Raw genomic sequence first — 23575 nt, forward strand, 5'->3', positions numbered from 1 at the left:
AATATTTGGATTACACTTTGTGCTACGACCCAATCTGCAGAGAGGCTAAGGACTAATAAAACCTCTGGGAAGCTTTGAAGTCATTTTTCCTTTTCAAATTCCTTTTCACATCTGTCCTTTTCTCCTTCTGGGTCCTGAATCCTATTGTTAGTTCAATTTAGGTACATAAAATATGGTAAAACTCCATACTGTGGAATTTCCAGTACTTCTTGTTTGCATTTTCTGTGGTGATATGGCATACCAATAGTGAATCTGTCTTTCATAAAGACGCAAGCGTAACACATTTACATCCACAATAAAAGTCTTTAGGCCTCCCCTCAAAATAATCTACTTTCTACAAAAGGAATCCTTAAATTTAGTTTTTAAAAGTTTTAAGCATCAAATGAAAATGCTTATAAATTCTGTTTTTTCCTTTACCCTCCATCTGTAATCTGTCCCAGATCTGAGTTCCTCTCCTAAGGACACGCTGTGCTAGGATAAGCTGGGTCAACGAGACCCATCCCTTTCTTTGTTCCTCTTGACATGTACCTGATGATTCCCACCCCCCAAAACAATATTTTTTTTCTCCACAAAACAAAACACGTTTCTCATATTAGCCAAAAATCTACTTCAATCCTTTTCTTTTAAGGGCCGATAACTTCGCCAAAACTCAATTCTCCTTCCATCACTATATTTAAAAGTATAATGATTTTTTTCCCCCATCCACTTAAGTTTTCTTGCACATTGAATGAAATGCTCAGGCCCCTTTCTCACAGACAGCAGCATCCCCCGCAACATATTTGCACTACTGAAGTATAGACAAGCTCACTTACGCAGAGCTTCCATGGATTCAGTAACCTGGATGGTTAATCCACACTTCAGAAATGCAAGAAAACACAGTGCTAGGACTGAGAGGATCGGAATTATACTTTTGTATGTACTCTGTGAAAATCTAAACCCGGTGACATTACATGCAGTGCTCCTCATTACCACCAATGATTTCCCGTAGGGCACAAGTAAGAGAGTGTGCAGTAATAAGCCTTGAAGGCGGAGAACATGACACAGCACATTCTAAAGTAAGCCTTGATGCTTATGTGAGCGCTAGTTGTCCTGTAGACTACTTATAGATAATCACATAATTTCCAACAGTGTCACAATTCAGGGTATAAGGTTCTTTGGGAATATTGTAATCTGTAGAGTAAGGCAAGAGGTTCCTAACATACAGCAAACCATCAACTTAGCCTCAATCAAGTAAGTGAGAAGACATTCCATATAATACTCCAACATCCTTGATGTTTGTTTTTGAGGTAGTGTCAAGCTCTGTGTAGCGCTGGCTGCCCTGGAACTTGCTCTGTAGACCAGGTTGGCCTTGTACTCAGAGATCCACCTGCCTCTGTCCACCTAGTGCTGGGATTAAAGGCGTGTGCTACCATCGCCCAGTTCACCATTCTTATAGCTAGACTGAAGTTTCTGGTAACAGTCATTGAAACAAATTGTTACACATAGAAATCTCACCATTATCATCATGTCTTAATAATAGGCAGATGACTACTAGCCATTATAGAAAGAAAAATCTACTTGCAATGCTTGCTATTATCTTATGTCAATTTCTTATAAATTATGAAGCGATAAAACATGCCATTTTTCATTGTGCTACCGTTTACATTTGAATAATGATCCTGTGATAGTGTCATACCTCAAAAGTTAAATTTTTAGCTCCTTAGTCCTTAAGTGTCATTTAGCAATTGTTCATGATTTCGTTGTTGCTGATATTATAATATGATTAGAGATCCCAGTAGCTAGAAACATACATGTTTAGTACACAAATGTACTATGTGTATTCTTGTGCACAAATGGATATGTATGCAACAGAGGAGTCTCTTCTTGTAGACTGACTCCTAACGCACAGTTTTAGACCAACCTGTTTGATTGGGCCTGGGTTAATGAAGTTTCAAATACTGTCCTATTTTTTCCATGAAGGCATCCTTGAGTGTACTTTTTTAAGCCTGCCAATTAATTTCTTGGAAGAAGAAGGTTCTGCACATTAGAAAGAGCACTTGCTATTTTTTTTTCTCCACAGAACTATCTTGTGAAGTAAAATAGCACTATCATTAGCATATAATTACTTCATAATTACACTTAAAGGAAATGCTGCGTATTTTTGATATCTTTAAATACTAGATTGTGAGGCACACACAACCTATAAATAGAGCCATATAAAGCTCAGACAGATATGTTATCTTTTGTATCTTTTCTCATTAAAATTGTTTTTGGACTGAATTTGATACAATGGAGGTGTATCAAATATGTTAACAGAAAACTAAAAAAAGTGATAACAAGGCAATTGTTGCCTTTTGGGAGATGAACTCTTAAATCAACAAAGGAGGCTGCCCTCTGGATAATCAATCAAGCCACACAAGCCCCACCCCTCCAGCACCCACAGGTGGTGGCTTCTGAGCATGGGGCTGCCAAATAAATTGCATTAGATAAATCTGAGAAAGATGCAACTAACACTTTGGGACAACCAGGTCAGAGTGAAGGATTTAGGACTCAACTATTCATGCCAATGTTCCGTCACAATTGATGTACTGCAGGTCATTTGGAAAAGCTGCTTCCAACACATATCCTGTTGGTTTTCTGAAAAGTGGGCGGTTGGGGGAAAAGCAGGGACTCTAGTGACAGTGGGAATGATAACTGTGACACTCGGTGAAAGCAGCTACAGTGCTGTCTCGGGTCACTGGTGTCCACAAGTGGACAGGATGTCCAGCCTCCCCAGAGGGCAGCCTCTGTGAGCTCACACTGCCAAGGTTATATTTAAGTTTCCACTCCCCGCAGCCCCACACCTAGGAGTTTGGAGGTTCTCCCAGTGGACAGCCCATAGCTGAAGCAGAGATGTCTCCATGCCCTGTTTAGACATTTCCTTTCCAGTCCTCATCCAATGTGAGCTCACCTCTGTCAGCCTCCTTGGGCCCACAAACCAACAACCAAGGCCCCTGACCAAGCTAATGCCCTGCTGTAGTCCTCTCCTGGACTGTGCTCCACAGGCAGATGCAGGACAGTCATTGTCTCCTTTCTTCTAGTAGGAATTAGGTGAGCTGTGGATTCTCTGTTCTGTTTTCTCACTTTTTTTTTCCCCCAAGAGGAAGATGAAATTGAAAACAGGAAGGACATTGGTGGTTGGGGAGTGGTCCTGGTTGTAGGTTGGCAACTTGCAAATTAGGCCAAGAGGAGGCTTGGAGGGGGTAGAGGATTCAGGAGAGACATGGTGGTGCTTAGGAATCCAGTCTCCATTTTAGAGACTTTCTCTTCCCTGCAAGGAGGCTAAACTAAATATCTGTCTTGAACATATGTGGGAGGAGGTTCTTTTAATAGCGGGTCCCAAGGCTTTGTAGCCTTGGCAGGATCTGATGACAGGAATTCCTGGTTTGGACTGACCTTGATGCTAGAAGGGCACTATTGGCCTTTCCCAGAGCTGGGTAATAACTCAGCCCATTTGATTTAGTGAAGTTGTTTTCTAAAGGCGTCCCGGAGCCCCTTTTTCTCTTCCTTTTCTCTTCCCAGCTCATATTTACCAAATACAGGGGCAGAGGAAATCCTTTGTTTTACGTGAAATCTCAAAGTGATGAGTTTTATCAGCGTGAAGGCTGTAGGCACCGCAGACTCTCAACACACGAGCACACAGTTTCAACCCTTTCATTAACCCCCATGGAGGCGCTGCACACAGCGAACCTAAGAATTGGCCGGACCACCCCTTTCCTCCAAGCGATTAAGCTTTTTACTAGGATTTGACTATCTTTTTTCCTGCCCCCAAACTCCTTCAGGTGCCCAGAATCTGCTGGTAGGCACCAATGACTCCCTGCTCCTTTAAGAAGCAGCCGCATCCATTAACCTCAGCTCTGCCACCCGCGCCACAAGCTTTTGCCGGCAGCTTAATTCATTGGACCTTGACATCACCTCCGCAGCCCACCTGAAAACTCCAGCCCTAGGAGGCCGGTTTACCGATTCTGATAAAACAAACAAACAAACAAACAAAACAAGCAAACAAAAACCTTAAGGGTTGACTGCCTTTGCCTCCTGCTGGTACATTCCCAGCTGGCCAAACTCCCTTCCCTCCAAGGCTGGTAATTTTCGACTCCTCCCCGCCCCTTTCTTTGACCCTCTGAGGCACCCCCCCCCCCCCCCCCCCCCCCCCCCCCCCCCCCCCCCGTCCCTGGCTCTTCCCTCTGAACCTCCCGAGGCTAAGGTAAAAACAACGCACAGGCTCTCTAAATTCAGAGCTGAGTCTTAGACAGACTGCAGTAAAGGGAAAGTGTCCCGGCTTTCTGAAAAGACCATCAGCAGGATTTGATGAATTCTGTCTGTCAGCTACAAAAGGGACTACTTTGCTCCTGGGTTCTCCCGGAGCTGGGGCTGCAAGGTGGATGTGATTTGCAAGCTTTGGAGCAGACCTGGTAGATTACAGCCCAATTACGGAGCCCACAAAGCTCCTTTACCACGTAGGCTCCCTCTACATCCATAGACTACGATTACGAAGGATACACTTAGTGCAAGTTTTGTCAAAGGTAGGGTTGACTTGGGCCAAGCCTAGCAGTGCATTGTGACCGCTGGTTCCAACCTCGGGTCCCAGGCAGAACGCAGTTAAAAATTCTCTTTATCAATCAGTACTTAGGGGAGGGAGGGGAGAAATTCAGTTGCACAAGGTTGTTCCCCGATTATGAGAAAACGGTAAATACCTCCAAAGGCACGGCTTGTAAAAGAGGTGACAAACCACTGCCCTCACTTGACCCAGCTCCACGCAGCTATCAGCTTCGGATCCCCAGGCTCAGGACTGACCTGAGGTTTGCAGCTTCACCATTGCCTGCTGGGAATGTGCAATTCTGTCTCGGCTGAGAACAGAGCAACAGACCGCACTCGATCACCGCCTTTGGGACTGGCGTCTGCCAGCAAAGAATCCGGACAAGGGAGCACCAGTGGCAGAAACAACCACCTGAACTCAAAGATGCAGGCTGGAGCCTCTGCCCTGAGACCAAAGTTCTGGCTCATTCGCCAGGATTGTTTTTAACAGGTTAATAAAGTAATTGGCACTCAACTACACTCTCAGTAGGAGTCCTGGGCGGTAAGAAGGGGATCACAGGGAAGGTTTGTTATTGTTAACAGCTACTTTTATTATCGTTGCTTTTTTTCTTAGCAAAATAATAAAAAGAGAAGAATAAAAGAGTAACCATTTTTGACTCCATGATCTCTTCTCTCTCTCTCTCTCTCTCTCTCTCTCTCTCTCTCTGAAATTAGAGAATTCTCTCCCCACATCCCCAACAAGCCACAGGCAACTGGGAAGAGAAATAAATTAGCTCTAAACATCCACATTCTGATTCCCATGGTATACAGGTGCTAATCCTGACTCCTTTTAAGAGCATATTGTTTTGTCTGATCTTTGGACATGATTAAAGATACCAATGGTTCCTATAGCTTTATCCTATATGATTACAGACTACTCAGAAAAAGCAAAAAAGAAACGGGGAGAGGGGCAGTGGCGGGAAGCATTCATCCTATGTCGTTTTCAGAGCTGAATAAACTTGCCCATGTTTCAATCTGACCCCTAAAATATGTGCTTGTGAATGTGAGTGAATATAACCTTTGGTTGCAGGTTTCCCATCTGAATGTAATACTCATTAAATGTGGCAGCCTGCTTGTTCTACTAGTTCAACCCAAGATTTGGTTCCTGGGAATAAATAAGTGAACATATTCATAGGTTAAGGAAAGTTGATCAAAGAAAGCTACCCCCCCCTCCTTGCCACAATATTGTTTAGGTGGAAAAAACACAGCTTTGCTCATTGTAAAGATTCCTCCAAGAAACACTTAAGATTCTCTTATACCTGCCAGACATAGAGAATAAGTTCTAGATGTGATTTTACCTTCCAATTGCAATTAGAATATATTAGTTTTTTTTTTTTTGTTTTTCTTTTTTTTTTTTTTTTTTTTTTTTTTTTTTTTTTTTTTTTTGAGACAGGGTTTCTCTGTGTAGCCTTGCCTGTCCTGGACTTGCTTTGTAGACTAGGCTGTCTCTAACTCACAGCGATTTGCCTGCCTCTGCCTCCCGAGTGCTGGGATTAAAGATGTGTACAACCAAGCCCAGCACTAGATTTTATTTTAAATAGTGTGATTTCATGATTCCCAATAATCTGCGGCTTTAAATACAACGTGGAATGTTTCCGTTTTAATTAAAGCAGAAAAAGAAAGCAGCGGTAGCCCAACAAAACCATCTTAAACAGACCACCAGGAAGCATAGCGCAAGTGGGCAGATACTACAGACTCAAGAGGAACTTATTAAATCTTAGTGTCTCTACTGTATGAAGACACTGGAAACTTATATGGAGGATAAAGATATGATTTCTGCATTCACTCACTACCTCATTTTAAAAATGAAGGATCTCAAGCCACAGATCCCCACCCCCCGCTGTTCTGAAGGATACATATTTGACCCAGCACTGTACAAAGGTCAAAAGGAGTCCAGATCTGACAGAAGAGAGCCTAACCCCCCACTGAACACAAGAGGTCGCTCCTGTGATCAAGTGTGACCTAGGAAAAATATTGCTAATCACTTTTATGTAATCAGTTTTTATGTATTCTATAAAAGCATTGACAACTTTACAGATATGCTTGATGTGTTACACACACACACACACACACACACACACACACACACACAGAGCCATCAACTAAAGGACGGGGTGGGGTGGGGGGAGTCTGTGGTGAAAGCCTCTAGGTAAAGGGAAACACTGTTGCCTGCTGCAGGAACTTCTATTTTTATGCAAATTGTATAATCATAGACATTGTACAGAGCACAGCCACCAACCGACTTTATTATTCCTGCGTTCTGTCCAGTGTCTCCCTTGAGCAGAGCATCTTATGCACACATCCCATCTTTGATCGGCTAAGAACTAAAAAAATGCATGTTTACAATAATGTCCTGAACTTTTAAAAAAAGAAAAAATATGTTCCAAGTGCTGTGGCAGAACTGCTCACTGTAAAAGTTTGCTCCCAAACTAGATGCCAGATTTTGTACTTGGGATTGCTATCACCAAGGATTCTTTGTAATGATGTATTGCTTGGGGGAATTAAAACACCACTGTTTATATGAACGTGTGTGTGTGTGTGTGTGTGTGTGTGTGTGTGTGTGTGTGTGTAAGGGTGAATAGTGAGGACTCTTTGTGGGTCTCAAGTCATTTGATTGTGATGCTTTTTTTTTTTAATGTCATGTTATAAATGTGATGTGGGAAAACATAAGTAGTTCAGATCCCCTATTTATCTTTGGTGCTGTTGTTGTTGGTTTGAAACTAGGGTCAGCTTGGTTATATAGGAGGGTAGCATGCCCTTGTACTGGGGCTTCGCGTGGGGATTATCGACACTGCCTCTGTAAAAGCAGCTTGACAAAAGACTCCACGCACAGGACCAGAAACAGGGCTTGAGAGGAAGCAAACACAACTAGTGCACTTAACCTATGTCAATGCAACTTTCCACCCTGCTCACACACTTCAAAATAATTTATAATAATAATAATGATGATGATGATGAAGATGAAGAAAGGAAGACATCCCATCTGCCATCTTCTGAAAGAAAACAAAACAAAAACGGAATCCTTGGTAAAGCTTCTACAGGGTAAGTGGGTGAAAACCAATTCTTGCTTCTTAACCTCTCCTTATGTGTGTGTACTCTGGAAAGCCACAACCCTCCTAAGTCAGTCACTGAGGCCTAGTTTCACAGGCTTTATCAACAGTTAGATCCAAGGAAAGATAGGAAGAAAGGAGTCCTCTAACTCCCTAGGTCTTCTAGGGCAACAAGAAACCAAATGAATCCTTCTAGGTTTGTGTTTGCACATCTCTCTCTCTCTCTCTCTCTCTCTCTCTCTCTCTCTCTCTCTCTCTCCTCTCCCTCCCTCTCTCTAGATAAGACATGACTGGTTTAGAAGCTCTGGGAGAAGCGTGGGAGTTCTATAAGACTCCTAATAACTGCCTTTGAAAGACTGCGCGAAATTTTGGGAATCACGAAAGAAATTATTGGCAAAAGTTCCCGGTGAGGTGCAGCCTACATCTCTTCCAGATGGCTTCCCCAGAGGAAACATTAGAAAGCTAACCGCACTGAAGAGGAGTAGGCATCCCACTCTTCTTCTGCAGCAGACCCTCCCTGCTCACGCCTCCACAGTAGCAGATTTAAAAATCTCTAGAGACTCATGTAAAGTCGCGTTTATAATTACCAAAACGTCAAAGGGCGGGGTGCACCTTTGCTTTTTAAAAGAGTGGACAAGAGAGACCTGGACCGCGATGTAAACTTCAGGGTACAGCACTCTGACTCTAGGTTAGTACACACTTTCATGCTAGAGTTAAACTGAATAGCAGACTTCACAGGTCGGAAGGAAAGGAGCCAGTCTACCGCGCCCGCCGCGTTGAGTTAACTTCATTTTACCTTTGCGTTTCCAACCTGATTGTCCGCTAGAGCGAGAAGTGCCCGTTTCCTCCCACCCCAAGTCTTTGGAGAGCTGGCACTGGAGAGTGACGGGGTCAATAGAGTAGCAGTTTAAAAAGAAAGGACGGGGGAGGGGGAGGAAGGGAGGGAGGAGGAGGAGAAAGAAAGGAGAAAGGAAGAAGAAAGGGAAGGAAGGAGAAAGAAAGAAAGAAAGAAAGAAAGAAAGAAGGAAGGAAAGAAGGAAGGAAAGAAAGAAAGAAAGCAGTTTCCTCTGGGTCTAACCGTCCCACTCCGAGTTGGTCCCCTAGCGCGCCGTGGGTTGCCAGCTCCGGGAGATGCACCTTTCCCGCAGGCAGCGAAGCCGGCCGGAGCCCAGGGCTGTGCGCGCCAGCGTGGGAGCCAATGGAGGAAAGCGGAAAGCAGAGGGTTCCAAGCTCCCCTCCCTTTTCCTAGCGCCCGGGAGGGACCAGGTTCACTGGAAGGACCTACCCACCAGCCACTCGCCACCGGCGGCAGAAAAGGGAGCCCGGCGCTCAGCGCAGCCAGAGGACCGCGGGGACTAGGGGGAGCGCGGGGCGCAGGAGCCGCGCGAGGAGACGCCGCACGGCCCCGTCAAGGCGCGGAGAGGGGACGGAGGAATAAGGAGGCAGAGGCCGGGGGGGGGGGGGTGGACCGTGGCCGCGGGGAGCCGGGAGAAGCGAGGTGGCCTCGGGAGGCCTAATCCTCTCCCGCGGGCTCACCGAGCGGGCAGTGGCGCGCGGCGGCGCCCCGGCTGAAATATGATAATCAGAACAGCTGCGCCGCGCTCCCCCCCCAGCCAATAGGCGCGGAGCTCGCCTGACGTCCCCGCGCGCTGCGTCAGACCAATGGCGATGGAGCTGAGTTGGAGCTGAGAAGTTTGAGTAAGAGATAAGGAAGAGAGAGAGAGGGTGGCCCCGATCCGCGCGAGTCCCTCGCCGCCGCCGCAGCGCCTCCGCTCCGCCAACTCCGCCGGCTTAAATCGGACTCCGGGATCCGCGAGGGCGCGGCGCAGCCAGCAGCGGCTAACCATCCCCCCCTCCGCCCCCCAAAGCCTTGGCAACCCCGGGGGGCCACTGTTTCCCACCAAGCCACAGCACGAGCATCCTCTCTGTGGGCTGTTCACCAACTGTCCAACCACCATTTCACTGTGGACCTTACTCCCTCTTACAGATATGGGAGACATGGGCGATCCACCAAAAAGTAAGAGGCTGTTTAACCTTGTGGGGCTTGGTGTGCTGTCCTGTGTGTGTGTGTGTGTGTGTGTGTGTGTGTGTGTGTGTGTGTGTGTGTGTGTGTGTGTGTGTGTGTGTGTGTGTGTGTGTTGGGGGGGGGTGTCTCTCTGAGGAACTCGTGCCAGGCTTCTTTGGTGTACTCACTGCCTGGAGAGACAGAAGAAAAGATCGTTCTTTTTGTTGTTGTTGTTGTTTTGTTGATTTTGTTTTGATTTGTCTGCGTTTCTCCCTCTTGTCGCCACGCTTGCATGTTTGGTGTGGATTCTTATCTATGGGAAACTGATTAAACCTTGTGTTTTAAATCGGCCTCTGTGCCCCTCCAAAAGTCTAGTCGCCTGGTGCGGTGATTAGAGCTCCGGAATCCCAAGCTCTTGGAAAAGGTTATTATGTAGCAAAGGTCTGCCTGCACGATCCACACCGGTAGATAGGAACTAGCATTAGATTTGCAAAAGAGAGCGAATGACAAGCGTAGTGCTGTCTATCTACTCTTATAACAATGCCCATTCCCGTGTGCTATTGAAGAACACGCTTTATGGAAAATATAGACATGCCAGTGTTGGTTTAAAGCTTCTAGTCAAAACCTTTTCTTTGACTTGACTTATCCATAATCTTGCCTAATGATTATATCAAAGAGGGAGGAGGGGGAAAACACAAAAACGAGCGGGTTTGATTGCGTGCTAGGCGTACAAATGTAGACGATACAAATCTGCATTTTACATATATTCCACCTCCTAAAAAAAAAGCGAGTCAAGGTTTTGATGGCACACTCCAATTACCACCCAAAAAAAGAAAGAAAGAAAGAAAGAAAGAAATTCTTTCAGAGTACACCCTATAAGAGAACGACACTAAAAGTGTGTTTATCTCTGTAGGAAGTAAACGGTTAGTCAATCATGTATTTATTTTCATTTCAGAAAAACGTCTGATTTCCCTATGTGTTGGTTGCGGCAATCAGATTCACGACCAGTATATTCTGAGGGTTTCTCCGGATTTGGAATGGCATGCGGCATGTTTGAAATGTGCGGAGTGTAATCAGTATTTGGACGAAAGCTGTACGTGCTTTGTTAGGGACGGGAAAACCTACTGTAAAAGAGACTATATCAGGTATGCCACTTCCAAGTCGTTATTTTCTGAGATTTCCTTGTCTTTTCTTGTTTAGTATTTGACATGGCTTTGTTGTTTCGGGAACGCTTGCTTTTAGAGAGGCAGCCTGCAGAAGTGTTTTAAAAATTAAACTGTTGTTTTTTCCATGTCTCTGGAGGTGGGAAGGTCTCATTGTGTCTTCCATAAACTTTTGTTGATAAGGTTTGTTAATGACTCTTGGAAATTTTGATGTGAAAAATTATTTTTCTCTTTAATACTTCCCTTCTAAGAACACTAGCAAAATTAAGGCAAATGAATTTAGGTTTTTAATCTTAAAAAAACCAAAAAAACAAAAAACACTACTTTCATTGTTAGAGTCTTATTTATTTTTCTCCTGTTTTATCACCGACTTAAAAATTTTTTGGGGGGGGGCCAATTAAACAGACAAATGTTTCACCAAAGGATCTTTGAAAAACAAACACAAGCATTGCTCCCTTTACTTTTGGGATGATTCTTCCTTGGTTAGAAAATTTCAAAACCAACTAAAATATTCCTTATGGGGGGCAGGCGGGGGGGGGGAGAGAAAGAAAGAAAGAAAAACCAGGAAATTTAATCTTTTTAAATATTAACCCTTTGGTGATATCTGTCGTTTCTTTCTTATCTTATCTGGGCTGATGAATTAGACAGAGCAGATCAAATTGCCCATCATCTGTCTGCGAACAATTGGTAATATTTAGGTAATTGAACAGCTTCCGTTCTCACATTCGAATCTAGTAACCGATAAAATAAGGGAACCACCCAATGGACAAGACCAAAACCACAGAGGAGCCAATCTTACCTTTGTTGCATGGTTTTGCTAATTTCAAGTTTTCTCTGACTTGTGTGTATACATCACAGACTTCACCCTTTACCTTAAAAAGCCCAGTAGAATTTCCAAAGGAAAATGTGTTCATTCTAATACAAAGCAAGATACCCTTCGACTTCACTGTTAGACTAGTGATAACAGAAATATAGCTGATTTTAAATTTGGAAGTGGCTTTTGTAAGCTATAAAGGGCTTTGACACTTGAGAAGTTTTATCAAAGTTTAGTTAAGATTTGAAAAAAAAAAGGTCATTGTTTTTTCTCTTTCTAGAATAATGCCCAGTTGTTTTTTTTTTTTTTTTTAACCATAGAATGGAGGGTATTCTCATGATAGATAAAATTAAACAATGAATGAGGAGGGTTTTGTTTGTTTGTTTTGTTTTAATGCTTTGAGGGGAGGGGGAGGGGGAGGAAGTGAGATTGGGGAAAGGGGAGGGATTTTGGAAATGGTTTGGGTACCGGGCTGAGCGTCTTCATCCTATAAAACCGACGGTCTTGAGTTGAAGAGACCGAGAAGGTAGAAAAAAAATTCAAATCTGCCTTCTAACCTCATTGTTTCCTTGGCTCCTGTGACCCTTCAGGATTCTGGAGCGGGGAAGCCCACTAGGAAAACCCTCTGAAGAAACTGTTTTGCTAAGTTGTATACAGACCTGCCTCCTCATCTGGCTACCTCTATTTGTAGATGAATGAACTGAATTGCTTTTACTTTTCTACACTGCTCTCTCTCTCTCTCTCTCTCTCTCTCTCTCTGTGTGTCTGTGTGTGTCTGTGTGTGTTTGCTTATGCAAACATTCATTCATGCACAACCCCTTTGGAGATTCTATAGTTGCAATAGCAGGGCAGAGCGACCATTTTGATTTTAAGATCTCCCCTTGAGGGAGCAATATGCCCCTTCTTTTGTGTGGGTCTCCTCCTATCTCCTTCACTTTCCATGTAAGAATTACTGATTGCTGATAGGTATAGAGGGAACCAGGCAGTGTAAGAGTAGATGAAACCTATTGGGGCTGAATGCCCGGTGGACGGGAGGAAGCTCTGAGAAGTGAGGCGGTTTTGTTTGTTTGTTTGTTTTGTTTTGTTTGTCATGCTAACCTTGGCCCTCAGGGAAACTGAAACAGAGGTAGATGCTTAAGGAACAGAAGCTGGGTTTTAAAATAAAAGAGAAACTTTCCATTAACATGTGGCCTGTGGAAAAAAATATCTAGTTGGATAAATACTGGCAGGCCTTTGCTGTCGGGAACCTGGAAACCCTCAGATGCTTCGTTCTGTTACTCAGTTCTGTGAGTTTACAGATGGAGTGGGTGTCAGTTCCCTTCCAACCTTGGCGGCGGCGGCGGCAGCTGCTGCTGCTGCTGCTGCTGCTGCTGCAATTTCAGAAACCGGTTTAGTAGCAGAAATGGAGGGATAGAGAGTGAAAATCATGGTGCTACTGGTCACTAAATATCCCCTGAATTCAGTCCGTCCTGCTAGGATTTGCAAGAACAACCCTGAGAGTGGTTAAAAGAGGCTGCCTGCCTCTGGGTTCAGAATCTTCCAATACATTTCCCTTGGTTTGGGCTGGGTGCTCTTGTTGAAGGGGTGGTTGAGGGAGAGGGGGGAGAAAGAGAGGGAGGGAGAGAAGGAGGAAAAGAGAGGGGAGGGAGAGAGAGGAAGAGAAAGGGAGGGAGGAGGTTGTTTCTATACTCTGCCCAACTTTACTACTCTGGTTTTCTTCCCCAGGCAGGTCAAGGTTTATGGCCTGGGCCATTGGCCGTCTTGGGCCAGAACCTGCCTGAAGTCACCCTCATTTGTGTGTGTGTGTGTGTTTCTCTTCCCACGCCGGGGGGGCCGGCCCCTGCAGGTTGTACGGGATCAAATGCGCCAAGTGCAGCATAGGGTTCAGCAAGAACGACTTCGTGATGCGCGCCCGCTCCAAGGTGTACCACATCGAGTGTTTCCGCTGTGTAGCCTGTAGCCGACAGCTCATCCCGGGAGACGAATTCGCGCTGCGGGAGGATGGGCTTTTCTGCCGCGCCGACCACGACGTGGTGGAGAGAGCCAGCCTGGGAGCTGGAGACCCTCTCAGTCCCTTGCATCCAGCCCGGCCTCTGCAAATGGCAGGTACTTCTCTACCCAGAGGGTAGTCTAGCTGGGTGAAGGTCGGCGGGGCTAAGTCCTTCCTGGGGGCCACAAGGTGCCTCAGAAAGTGCCTTCAGTGAACAAAGTGCACTCTTTGCCTTTTAAGCAAGTTTCCATACCTCACCGTCTGCCTTGTCTGCACAAGCACACATCTACAGGTCTGTCTGTATATGGGTGCACATATATAGACACATACACATACCCCCACTTGTGCACACATGTATACACAAGCCCAAACTGTACTGTCAGCTTTACTTTGGCCTCCAACCCGTAGCTAACTGAAAATGGGCTCCAGCTCTCTGCCAGGTTTTCTCCTAGCTGCTGCCTAATTAAAGGGGTGGAGCCCTGGGTCTCCAGGACTTTCCTCCCTAGCCCGCTGAAGGAAGCTTAAGCCGCCCCAAGGCATTTAGTTTCCTGCGTCTTTTTCCCTCTTGAGAATTCGTCTCCAATCCAAAGGGTTTTATTTTATTTTATTTTATTTTTATGCTTTTGTCAGAAAATAAGTCTCTAAAAGATACAGTGTCAGTAACTGCAGGCTCTGAGCAGAGCTGTAAGTTAAAACTGTCAGCAGCCTAATCTGCAGTAATTGCCTTTTAAAAAGGAGCCTGCCTCTTTAAGCCATTCATTCTATGTGATTTGGTGAGAATTTCATCTCCAAGCCTGTAGCTGTAGCTCTAAATTGACCCCATAGGTGTTTGGCCTGACCCCAGGGGGTCGTGGAAGGTGTAGGATTTGTACCCATGCAGATCAGAGGGCCCGTTGCCCATAAAGGAAAGTGGGAACTTAAAGGTTGGCTAGAACCAAGCCTGTGAGACAGCAGGACTTTGTTTCCGACCTGCCTTCCAGTCAGAAGCTGGTCTCCATCGCTCCTTCCTGTTTAGTATTAAGTCACCAGCCCCGACTAAATACCAGAGGTGAGGAAGTGACAGCTTTTCCCCATCCCCCACTCACCCCTTCCTGGCTGCTCTGAGAATTCCATCCTTAGTGATTTCTAACTAGCAGGCTATGGGGCAACGCCAAGGGTGGGAAACGCGAAGACACAGAAACACTTGGAGAGACGGGAAGGGCATCCTCCGGCAGTGGTTTATCTCCAGCCTAGACAGTGCCACAGAGTTTCAGTTTTCCTTTGCTTGGGGTCAACGGGCCTCAGGAACACCCCGCGTTGTTGGTTCAGTACTAAGACTGCGGACCATCCCGCCATTCCAGTAGCTGGATACAGCATTTCTTTAGCGTCTAAATATGGCTTGTCCTCTGTAATTGAAGTTCAAGGCTTTCTGGCAGAATTCCCCGACTTTCCGTGGCAGACTTCCTGGCCCTGTAGTGTCTCTATCTGTCGCTGGGGTGGTCTGCGTTTTATTTTCAGGTACCCTCTATGTTTTTTACCCACAAGGGACAGCCGAACCTGGAGGTGGGGATTCTCAGTATAATCTGTGTCATTCTGCTTATGAGAAAGAGGAGGAGGGAGGGAATGTACTGGTGAAAAAATGTCTCTGATGCGGGTGGGGACTTTTCCCAGAGATACACTTCCTCTGGCTAATTCAGTAGTGGACATAAGTAGGGGAAGAGGACACATCTCTCCCCTTCTCCCATGACTCTGCAGCATTGTCCTTTATTGATTAAGAAGCGAGATTATTTTCCCCCTTACCCAGCCGCTGGTTGCTGCGAGGTGTGCTGAGCTCCGGCTGGGTAGGGAATGGAGCCGGCTTGTGTCGCAGAGAGTAGCCTTGCATGTTCACGGTGGCCCTTCGCCCCGCAGCCGAGCCCATCTCCGCTAGGCAGCCTGCCCTGCGGCCTCACGTCCACAAGCAGCCCGAGAAGACCACCCGAGTGCGGACTGTGCTCAACGAAAAGCAGCTGCACACCTTGAGGACGTGCTATGCCGCCAACCCTCGGCCAGATGCGCTCATGAAGGAGCAACTAGTGGAGATGACCGGCCTCAGCCCCCGAGTGATCCGGGTCTGGTTTCAAAATAAGCGGTGCAAGGACAAGAAACGCAGCATCATGATGAAACAGCTGCAGCAGCAGCAACCCAACGACAAAACTGTGAGTAGCCCCCGGGGGCCAAGCAAGGAAGGGGCTGCCGGGGAACCCGGAAGACCAGGCCAGCACATGTGTGCCAATAATCTAATGGGTCAGTAGTCCATAGAGCACCAACCGGAGCCCTTGTCTGGTTAGAGCAGCGCCCTATCCATTGCTGGTTCCCCAAGAGGATCGTGGTCTTTGACTTCAACTGCAACTGGAACCAAAAGGACCTAGTTCCCCGTCCCCAGGCAGGTGGCAGTGAAGTCTCTGCCCAGGCACTGCAAGCATTGGGATCATAAGAGTTGTCCAAACTGGGAAGGATGGCACCTTGAGCGCTGGTTCAGAATATGATTCAATGAGCTGACCATCTAGCCACCATTCTGGTCCCACTCTGATACTTGGTGAGGCCTGCCATGGAGGAGCCCCTCAAGGCGCCCATGAAGTCAACCCCCTGTTCCAGCCGGAGCCCAAAGCCTCCTTTGAGCCGTTAGCTGATGTATTAGACAACATTTCCTCCCCTGTCTCCCCCTCCCCCTCCCCATACACTCACCTCTCGCTTAAGTTAAGGTTCTTTTTTTTTCCCCTCTCCTCTTTACTACTTCAACCCTATTTTTAAATGCCATAAAATCTGTTGTCATTAAACTTGACAGGCAGGCCAAGACTGGACAGGGGCACTTTCTAAGTTAGTGCACAACAGCACTGAAGTAGCCAGACCCAGAGGCCTTGGGGGTGGGGTCTGACTCTGCCAGGGAAGTTGCTTGGGGAGAAAATCTTTAGCTAACCCAAACTACCTAGAAAGCCAGTATCAGAAAGCAAGACCTCAGCTTTCTACTCCTGGGGCCCTGTGGCCTTTGAAGTCGGATGGGAGGTGGGGTGGGGTAATCTGTGAAGGAGAAGGGAAAGGTGCTAGTGTAGTTCTCATAAGATCCCAGCCAGCTTAATAATCCAGCACACAGAAGTAGAAAAACAAAATTGAACTCTAATGCCCATAGGTGCAGCAGATTAACTCAGTCAACACAGGGCACCGGTATAGATAAGATAATTCTTGTGTATATTTACTTAGCACAGGCAGCCAACGGAGGGAGGGGGTCTGCTCATTAACATGTTGGAATGGGCCGGATTATTCACAGAACATTCAGGGGATGACAGGGACTCCCATGGTTGCTGCCAGTCCGGAGAGGCACGACGGTGGTTTACAGGCTAACCCAGTAGAAGTGCAAAGCTACCAGCCACCCTGGAAAGTACTGAGTGACTTCGCCTTGCAAAGTGACATAGATCAGCCTGCTTTTCAGCAACTGGTAAGTGTCAGCTCCCAAATGGGGCGGGGGAGGGGGGTCTGAATCCCCAACAGAAGAGAGGCTCTGTCTTAACTGTCAAGTACTAAAAGACCCACTGGGGGAAGATGCTGCCCCCCCCCATACCACTGTTGGGGAGGAAGCAAAGAGAAGTGAGGAAGAGGAAAGAGACAAATGCAAGGGGCATAGATCTCTAGTGAATCTTTTGTTTAGAAACGGGACAGTGTACTTTAAGTAAGAAGGGTGATTTTTCTACAAAAGAGGCATGCCTCGTGGTGGGATGAACTTCATGGTGCCTAAGTAGTTATGTGTACAGAGGTACAAGCAGTGGCAATCACACACCTTAGACTGTTATAAATTGCAAGGACGTCAGAGATCACCTTGACATTTGGATCAACAATTAGCAAGTTTGTTACTTTATCTGTATCTAGTGAATGGTTCAAGTAGGAGTGAATGTGATACACATTTGATGTAATAAGATAGGTTGTTGTCATTCATAGGATGCAGGCAGTAGACTGAACACAATTTTTAATATATGTCAGTAATGAGGACAGTTATTTATCCAAATAGTTTGATTGATATTTATTGTTGCTATGTTTCTTTCAAAGTATCCAGTAATCTAAAGCATTGTACTTTTAAAACATTTTTTAAATAAATAAGTTTAGATATGACACAATTAGATTCAATGTGGCATGTATACGAAAAGGAACAGACTTGTCAGAGACGATGTATACTTAATTTGTAAAAACATGTCTTAGCACCAACTTGCCTAACGCATTTATCCAGAGAGGAGCATGAATTCATTTTTGCCTATAAATGGTTAAGATAAACAAAAGTTTTAAAGACACAACCTTCTTGATATGGTGCATATACTTAGTTTCCCCCCTTAAAGTATAATTTACCCCATAGATCCAGTTTGATTAAACATGAGACTGTATTGTAAAAACACTCCTGTCTTTAGAAACAAAGCTAATGCAACAGTAGAAAATAGGTTTGTTTTTTGTTTTTAAATCTCACTTGTGCCTTGAGGGCATTTGCTTTCATGTGTCAACAGTTATAAGGGTGATTGGCCAGAGGCAAGTGGTTAAAAGAGGCTTGGTTCCAGGCTACTTGTGTAAATGGGCCAGCCTAGTGAGCAGGCATATTTGAGAAGTCCCTTGAACTCTCAAGGGGAAAGTTTAATAGAATAGAAAAGGGGGCCTTCTGGAACTAGAGGGAAATTTTTAAAAAATAAATTTTATTAATTTATTCATATTACATCTCAATTGTTATCCCATCCCTTGTATCCTCCCATCCCTCCCTCCCTCCCATTTTCCCCTTACTCTCCTCCCCTACGACAGTGACTGAGGGGGCCTCTTCCCCCTGTATATGCTCATAGGGTGTCAAGTCTCTTCTTGGTAGCCTGCAAAATTTTATTTTAAATAGAATAAGTTGTCTACGTGAAGCATTATATGGGTAGCATCTGAGTAATAGCAAGAAGGTCAGGAGGGGCTTCAAGAAAGAGTTGGTACCTTCCACATACAACTTGAGTGTCAGGTGACAGCAGTGAGGTGGAATCTGAGCCAGGAGTGGGAGGTACAGCTATGGCGGTGGGGGTTACATAGTACTGCGGTACCCCACATATGCAACGTGATGATGTGTAGTATGTGGGTCTCCTCCTGGAAAGTGGGGGAGGGGGCAAGGAGACCATACTATGAGCCCTCTAAGGAGTGAATCCTCGGTCCACTGAAGCTCCAGCCACTCTGAAAACTAAAGGATTTGAAAGCCTAGAGAACTCTTCTACTCCCAGGGCTACATGTAACTAGCAGGATAATTTTATTTCAGCCTTTTATGGGAGAGTTGTGATGCCACTTTGCCATGGGAAACACATTTGCTCTTAAATAATTTAACATGACATAATGTTGGGAATTGAGCTTGAGTTAAAAGAGAGACCTTTAGGAAGATGGAAAAAGCGAGAGGATCTCTTTTCAAGTGCTTCTCATAGGCTTCCTTTAAGCCTGCTGTTAAAATTCTCTGTGATGGGCATGGATGTCTTTGTTGATGTGCCTGTCCATTTTCAGGAACGTGTACATGCATGCATAGTGTAACACCTGTGCGGCAGGGACTATTGAAGCCTCCTTTATTTACCTCTCCACCTTCCATACAGGTCAATTTTTCAGAAGGAGGCCCGGCCTCTAATTCCACTGGCAGTGAAGTAGCCTCGATGTCCTCTCAGCTCCCAGACACACCCAACAGCATGGTAGCCAGCCCTATTGAGGCGTGAGGAACATTCATTCAGATGGATTCCTTTTTTTCCCCCCTGTTGGAGAAAGTGGGAAGTTATGTTGAACTCCGAAATAAAAGTGTTTGACGACCCTGTCAACGAAAACTGAATCGAGAAATGAATGCTCCATGAAGTGCTCGAAGTCTGTTTTAATGACAAGGTGATATGGTAGCGACACTGTGAAGACAATCATGGGATTTTACTAGAATTAAAAACAAACAAACAAACAAAACCCCAAGCCCAACATATGCTATTCAATGACCTTGGAGTACTGAAAAAGAAAAAGAAAAAGAAAAAGAAAAAGAAAAAAAAAAGACGTTTTTAAAACGTAGAGGATTTATATTCAAGGATCTCAAAAAAAAAAAAAAAAAAAAAGCGCATTTTCATTTCACTGCACATCTAGAGGAAAAGCAGACACAGAGAAGTTCCCTAGTCCATACTGTTCTGAATGGTGCTGCTTCTATATTGGTCATTGCCTTGCCAAACAGGAGCGCCAGCATGAAGTGGAAGAAACCGGCCTCAGTGGCTGAAAGAGTCGTCCTTTCAAGAAGGCAAAGCTGTGTTGGTTTGCGATGTTCTTAGTTGGTTTTGACAAGGGATTATTTGAAATTCTGGGTCTCTTTAGCATGCCCTGTAGCTGGTTTCTCTTTTACTTTTGCCTCTTCTCCCATTTTTCCCTTTCCTTTTCTTTATTTCTCTCTGTCTCTCTCTCTCTCTCTTTTTTTTTTTTTTTTTTTTGAGATCCATCCTCTATCAAGAAGTCTGAAGCGACTTTAAAGGTTTTTGAATTCAGATTTAAAAACCAACTTATACAGCATTGCAACAAGGTTACCTCTATTTTGCCACAAGCGTCTCGGGATTGTGTTTGACTAGTGTCTGTCCAAGAACTTTCCCCCCAAAGATGTGTATAGTTATTGGTTAAAATGACTGTTTTCGCTCTTTCTGGAAATAAAGAGGAAAAAAAAAAAAAGGAAACTTTTTTGTTTGCTCTTGCATTGCAAAAATTATAAAGTAATTTATTATTTATTGTCAGGAGACTTGCCACTTTTCATGTCATTTGACATTTTTTGTTTGCTGAAGTAAAAAAAAAAACGATAAAGGTTGTACCGTGGTCTTTGAATTATGTCTAATTTTATGTGTTTTGTCTTTTTTTTCTTAAATATGTGAAATCAAAGCGCCATATGTAGAATTATATCTTCAGGACTATTTCACTAATAAACATTTGGCATAGATAAATAAATAAATGCAATGATTCAGGGTTCCTCTTTTATATGTTTATCAGCAAACCTTTAACACGTCGGAAATTAAGGATTGCACATGAATTGGTGTAAAATGGCATGCAGTAGGTGTGATATTGTATTGCAAGTAATTCAGGTCGGGTGTGCAAGTTTCGGTTTCAATGGTTGTCAATTGGATCAAAGTTGGTTGGCAGAAGCCCTTTAGCTCTCAGCTGTGATAACGTTACAGGTTTTGTTTGTTTGTTTTTTTTTTTTCAAATGAGATGCTGCTCGCTCTCTTTTCCGTGCCCTTCCTTTGCTTTCTTCTGTCTGTTCCCTCTTCCCCCACCTCTGCTGCATCAATCCCGAAAGGAAGAATCTCTCCGAGATTGGGTTTATGATTGGAATCGCTATTTTATTTTATTAGCGTCAAGTGCTTTATACCAAAGTTACAGCTTAGGATCGTTAGTATCACCCACGTTTCAAACATAAACTCTTGCCAGAGAGGCTTTCTGCTTAGCCGGTGAAGGGTGGATGACCAGTGGTGGCCGATTGAGAAATGCCACTTTATTTGCGTAGAACGTCGTGAAAGCCCGAGGAAAGGCTTCTCTCAGCAGTTCTCAGAGCTGTAGGTGTCTGCATTTTCTTACGTCTTCCACTCCCCCAACCCTACACCCCTCCCCTCCCTTCTCTAATTTCAAACCCTAGAGAAAAGGGGCCGCTAGGAGAGACGCGGAAAGCGTTCTGTTTAGGAATCGCCTTGTTTTGGAGTGGGCAGCCGGGCTCTGTGCTTTGCAGGTTCCCCACAGGCTGTGGCAGTCAGAGGGGACGTGCGCTCTGCATCAGACACTGCCACCCACGCCGCGTTTGGCAAAGGCTCACCTGCAAGCGACAGAACGCAGGGGTAGACTCAGGTCCCTGGCTCAAATCGGGCTCTCTAGCTCTGCGGGTTTAGAGTCAGGACCACTCCCGTTCTCTTTCCTCCTCTCCCCGCCCCCATCCCCTATTTCTTTGACTCCGAAAAGGAGATTCATTTGTATGCGCGCGCGTGTAATGCCATGTTCAGTATCTGACAACTTAATAAATACGGGAAGCTAAGTCCCCTAGCCGGGTGGAGTGTGGCGCACTACCCCGCCCCCCAAGCCCCTGACTCAGAGCGAGGCGGAGGCCAGAGGCTAGGCTGGAGACCCCAAGATGCCGGAGGCAGCCCTTGAGTCTGCTTTCACCCTCTTCAAACCTGCGCAAGTCGGGAAGCGAGCCTCAATTAGGCTTTTGTTTGGCATCGTTCTACATAACGGGTTAATTACAGGCTCTAACAGGAGGGCAGAAAGAAAACAAACTTTGCATTGGAAATGTTACAGTGCATTAGACATGCCCTTGATTATTTTGATTGTTGTGTCTAATTCTTGACAGAGGGGTAATAATTTGGCGGGCAGTAATAATGGCTTGTGGCTGTTTGCTGGGAAAAACAAGAGTTCTGTCTTATCTCATACCGATCTTCGTTCCTGAAAGCCTTTCTCCATCTCTTCTTTTTTCCCTTACCTTTTCTTTTTTTTCTCCTGTTTCTGTCTCTAATCTCTAATCACCAGACTTGATTCTCTTAGTTTCCTGCCTGCTTTATCATTTCGTCTGCTTTTTGGTCTTTCCCTTTTCTCACCACGTACCTAGAAAGCTACCAAATTAGCATGCCCAGGGTTGCCAGGTACCCTGTGAATTTGAAGTTAAGCCGGTAGAGTTACTTGATTGTGCTACCCAGTGTGAGGGGTAAGGGCCTCTGAAGTCCCTTTCCCCGCCAATAGCCTCTGGTCGCTCACGCGCATTAGGACGGAAACAGGAACAAGAACAACTTTATTTAGAATTTTCATGCAACGGAGGGACTGAGGCACATCTTTCATTATCTTGCTATCTTCAATTTAGGCACTGATTTCTGGATTAAAGTGTGTGTGTATGTGTGTGTGTGTGTGTGTGTGTGTGTGTTGATATTTCACACATGTAGGTGTCAGCCTGTTCTGAAATCCGCAGCTTGAATTTGAGTAATTTATCAAAGAGTGATGAATCACTTTGATTTCACTTGCTAGATTCACGGTGTGGTGTTTGTTGTCTGGGGGATGGCAAATGGGTTTGGTGGGTCGAGTTATTGTATTATTGATGAGGTAGACTCTCCTCCTAGCCTTTTTACAACATGCTCTAAAGTGAGCAGCTGACATACCCTTATGTTTGCAACCCTCCCCCTTGTTTCTCCTCTCCCTTCCTCTGGGTACCCCTGGGGACCCAGTTTTGAGCTCCATTGGTCTAATGAAGCCCCCCCCCCCTTATTTGCTGTTGTCTGCGTTCTCCGACTCTCTTGCTACTTACTCTGAGTCCTTCATTCTGGATATTATGACTCACTTCCTCTAGCTTTGAAAGCTATTATTTGATGCGATTGAAAACATCTAGGATGCTCCTGTTAAGTCAGGGGATCCTTATCAGTCCTACATTCTCAAAGAATTCCCTACAGCTTCTTCAGAATGGCATCCTGTCTAGTTTACTGTTCCTCTTTATTCCCCTTTCACCAAAGGGATCAATTTTTCTGTACATTAAAAAGTTTCCTTTTAAGTTAGACTTGTATTTGAAGACTTCCACCCTCCATTGCAATAGAATGTCTGCCAGAGAGTTTATCATTCTGAATGGGTGTGTGTCTCAGTTGCTCAGGGACAATTTTCTTGGGTGTTCAGGATTCAAGGGCCAACTTTGTGATGCTCTCTTGCTATTGGCCCCATCAGCTTGTTAAACTCTATTTGTTGACCCCCCCTTCTGTTCTGTCTTAATCCCTTTGAGTACCAGCCAAAAAGACAATGTGTGTTCAAGTTGTCTTAGAAATACACCATTTTCCCTTAGTGCTTTGCACTTATAAACCACAAACAAAATTGATCATTGAAATATAACTTTTCTGATTTCCATAAAGTATTGCTTAGATTTTTTTGCAAGAAAAAGGAGTAAAAAAGTTTTTAATTCATTTAACGCCTTCCCTAAACAGTTGTTTATGTGAC

General features: G+C 45.0%; 1 protein-coding gene across 1 annotated transcript; it reads left to right on the forward strand.

The window, feature by feature from the left end:
* Positions 1 to 9355: 9355 nt before the first annotated feature.
* Isl1 (ISL LIM homeobox 1) lies at positions 9356 to 19626 on the forward strand. The gene is made up of 6 exons (XM_051172547.1): positions 9356 to 9660; positions 10604 to 10793; positions 13472 to 13731; positions 15506 to 15792; positions 16902 to 17069; positions 19213 to 19626. Exons 1-6 carry the CDS (start codon positions 9633 to 9635, stop codon positions 19327 to 19329), a joined length of 1050 nt encoding a protein of 349 aa, XP_051028504.1. The 5' UTR covers positions 9356 to 9632; the 3' UTR covers positions 19330 to 19626.
* The last annotated feature ends 3949 nt before the right edge of the window (positions 19627 to 23575 follow it).

Source organism: Acomys russatus, chromosome 30 (genome assembly GCF_903995435.1).
Source record: "Acomys russatus chromosome 30, mAcoRus1.1, whole genome shotgun sequence".
Classification (NCBI taxonomy): Eukaryota; Metazoa; Chordata; class Mammalia; order Rodentia; family Muridae; genus Acomys; species Acomys russatus.

Excerpts from the sequence above, each read along its gene's own strand:
- Isl1 (XM_051172547.1), top strand. The coding sequence starts at position 9,633 with ATGGGAGACATGGGCGATCCACCAAAAA. Across the intron at positions 9,661-10,603 it reads CATGGGCGATCCACCAAAAA|AAAAACGTCTGATTTCCCTA; the intron begins GTAAGAGGCTGT and ends TTTTCATTTCAG. Across the intron at positions 10,794-13,471 it reads TGTAAAAGAGACTATATCAG|GTTGTACGGGATCAAATGCG; the intron begins GTATGCCACTTC and ends CGGCCCCTGCAG.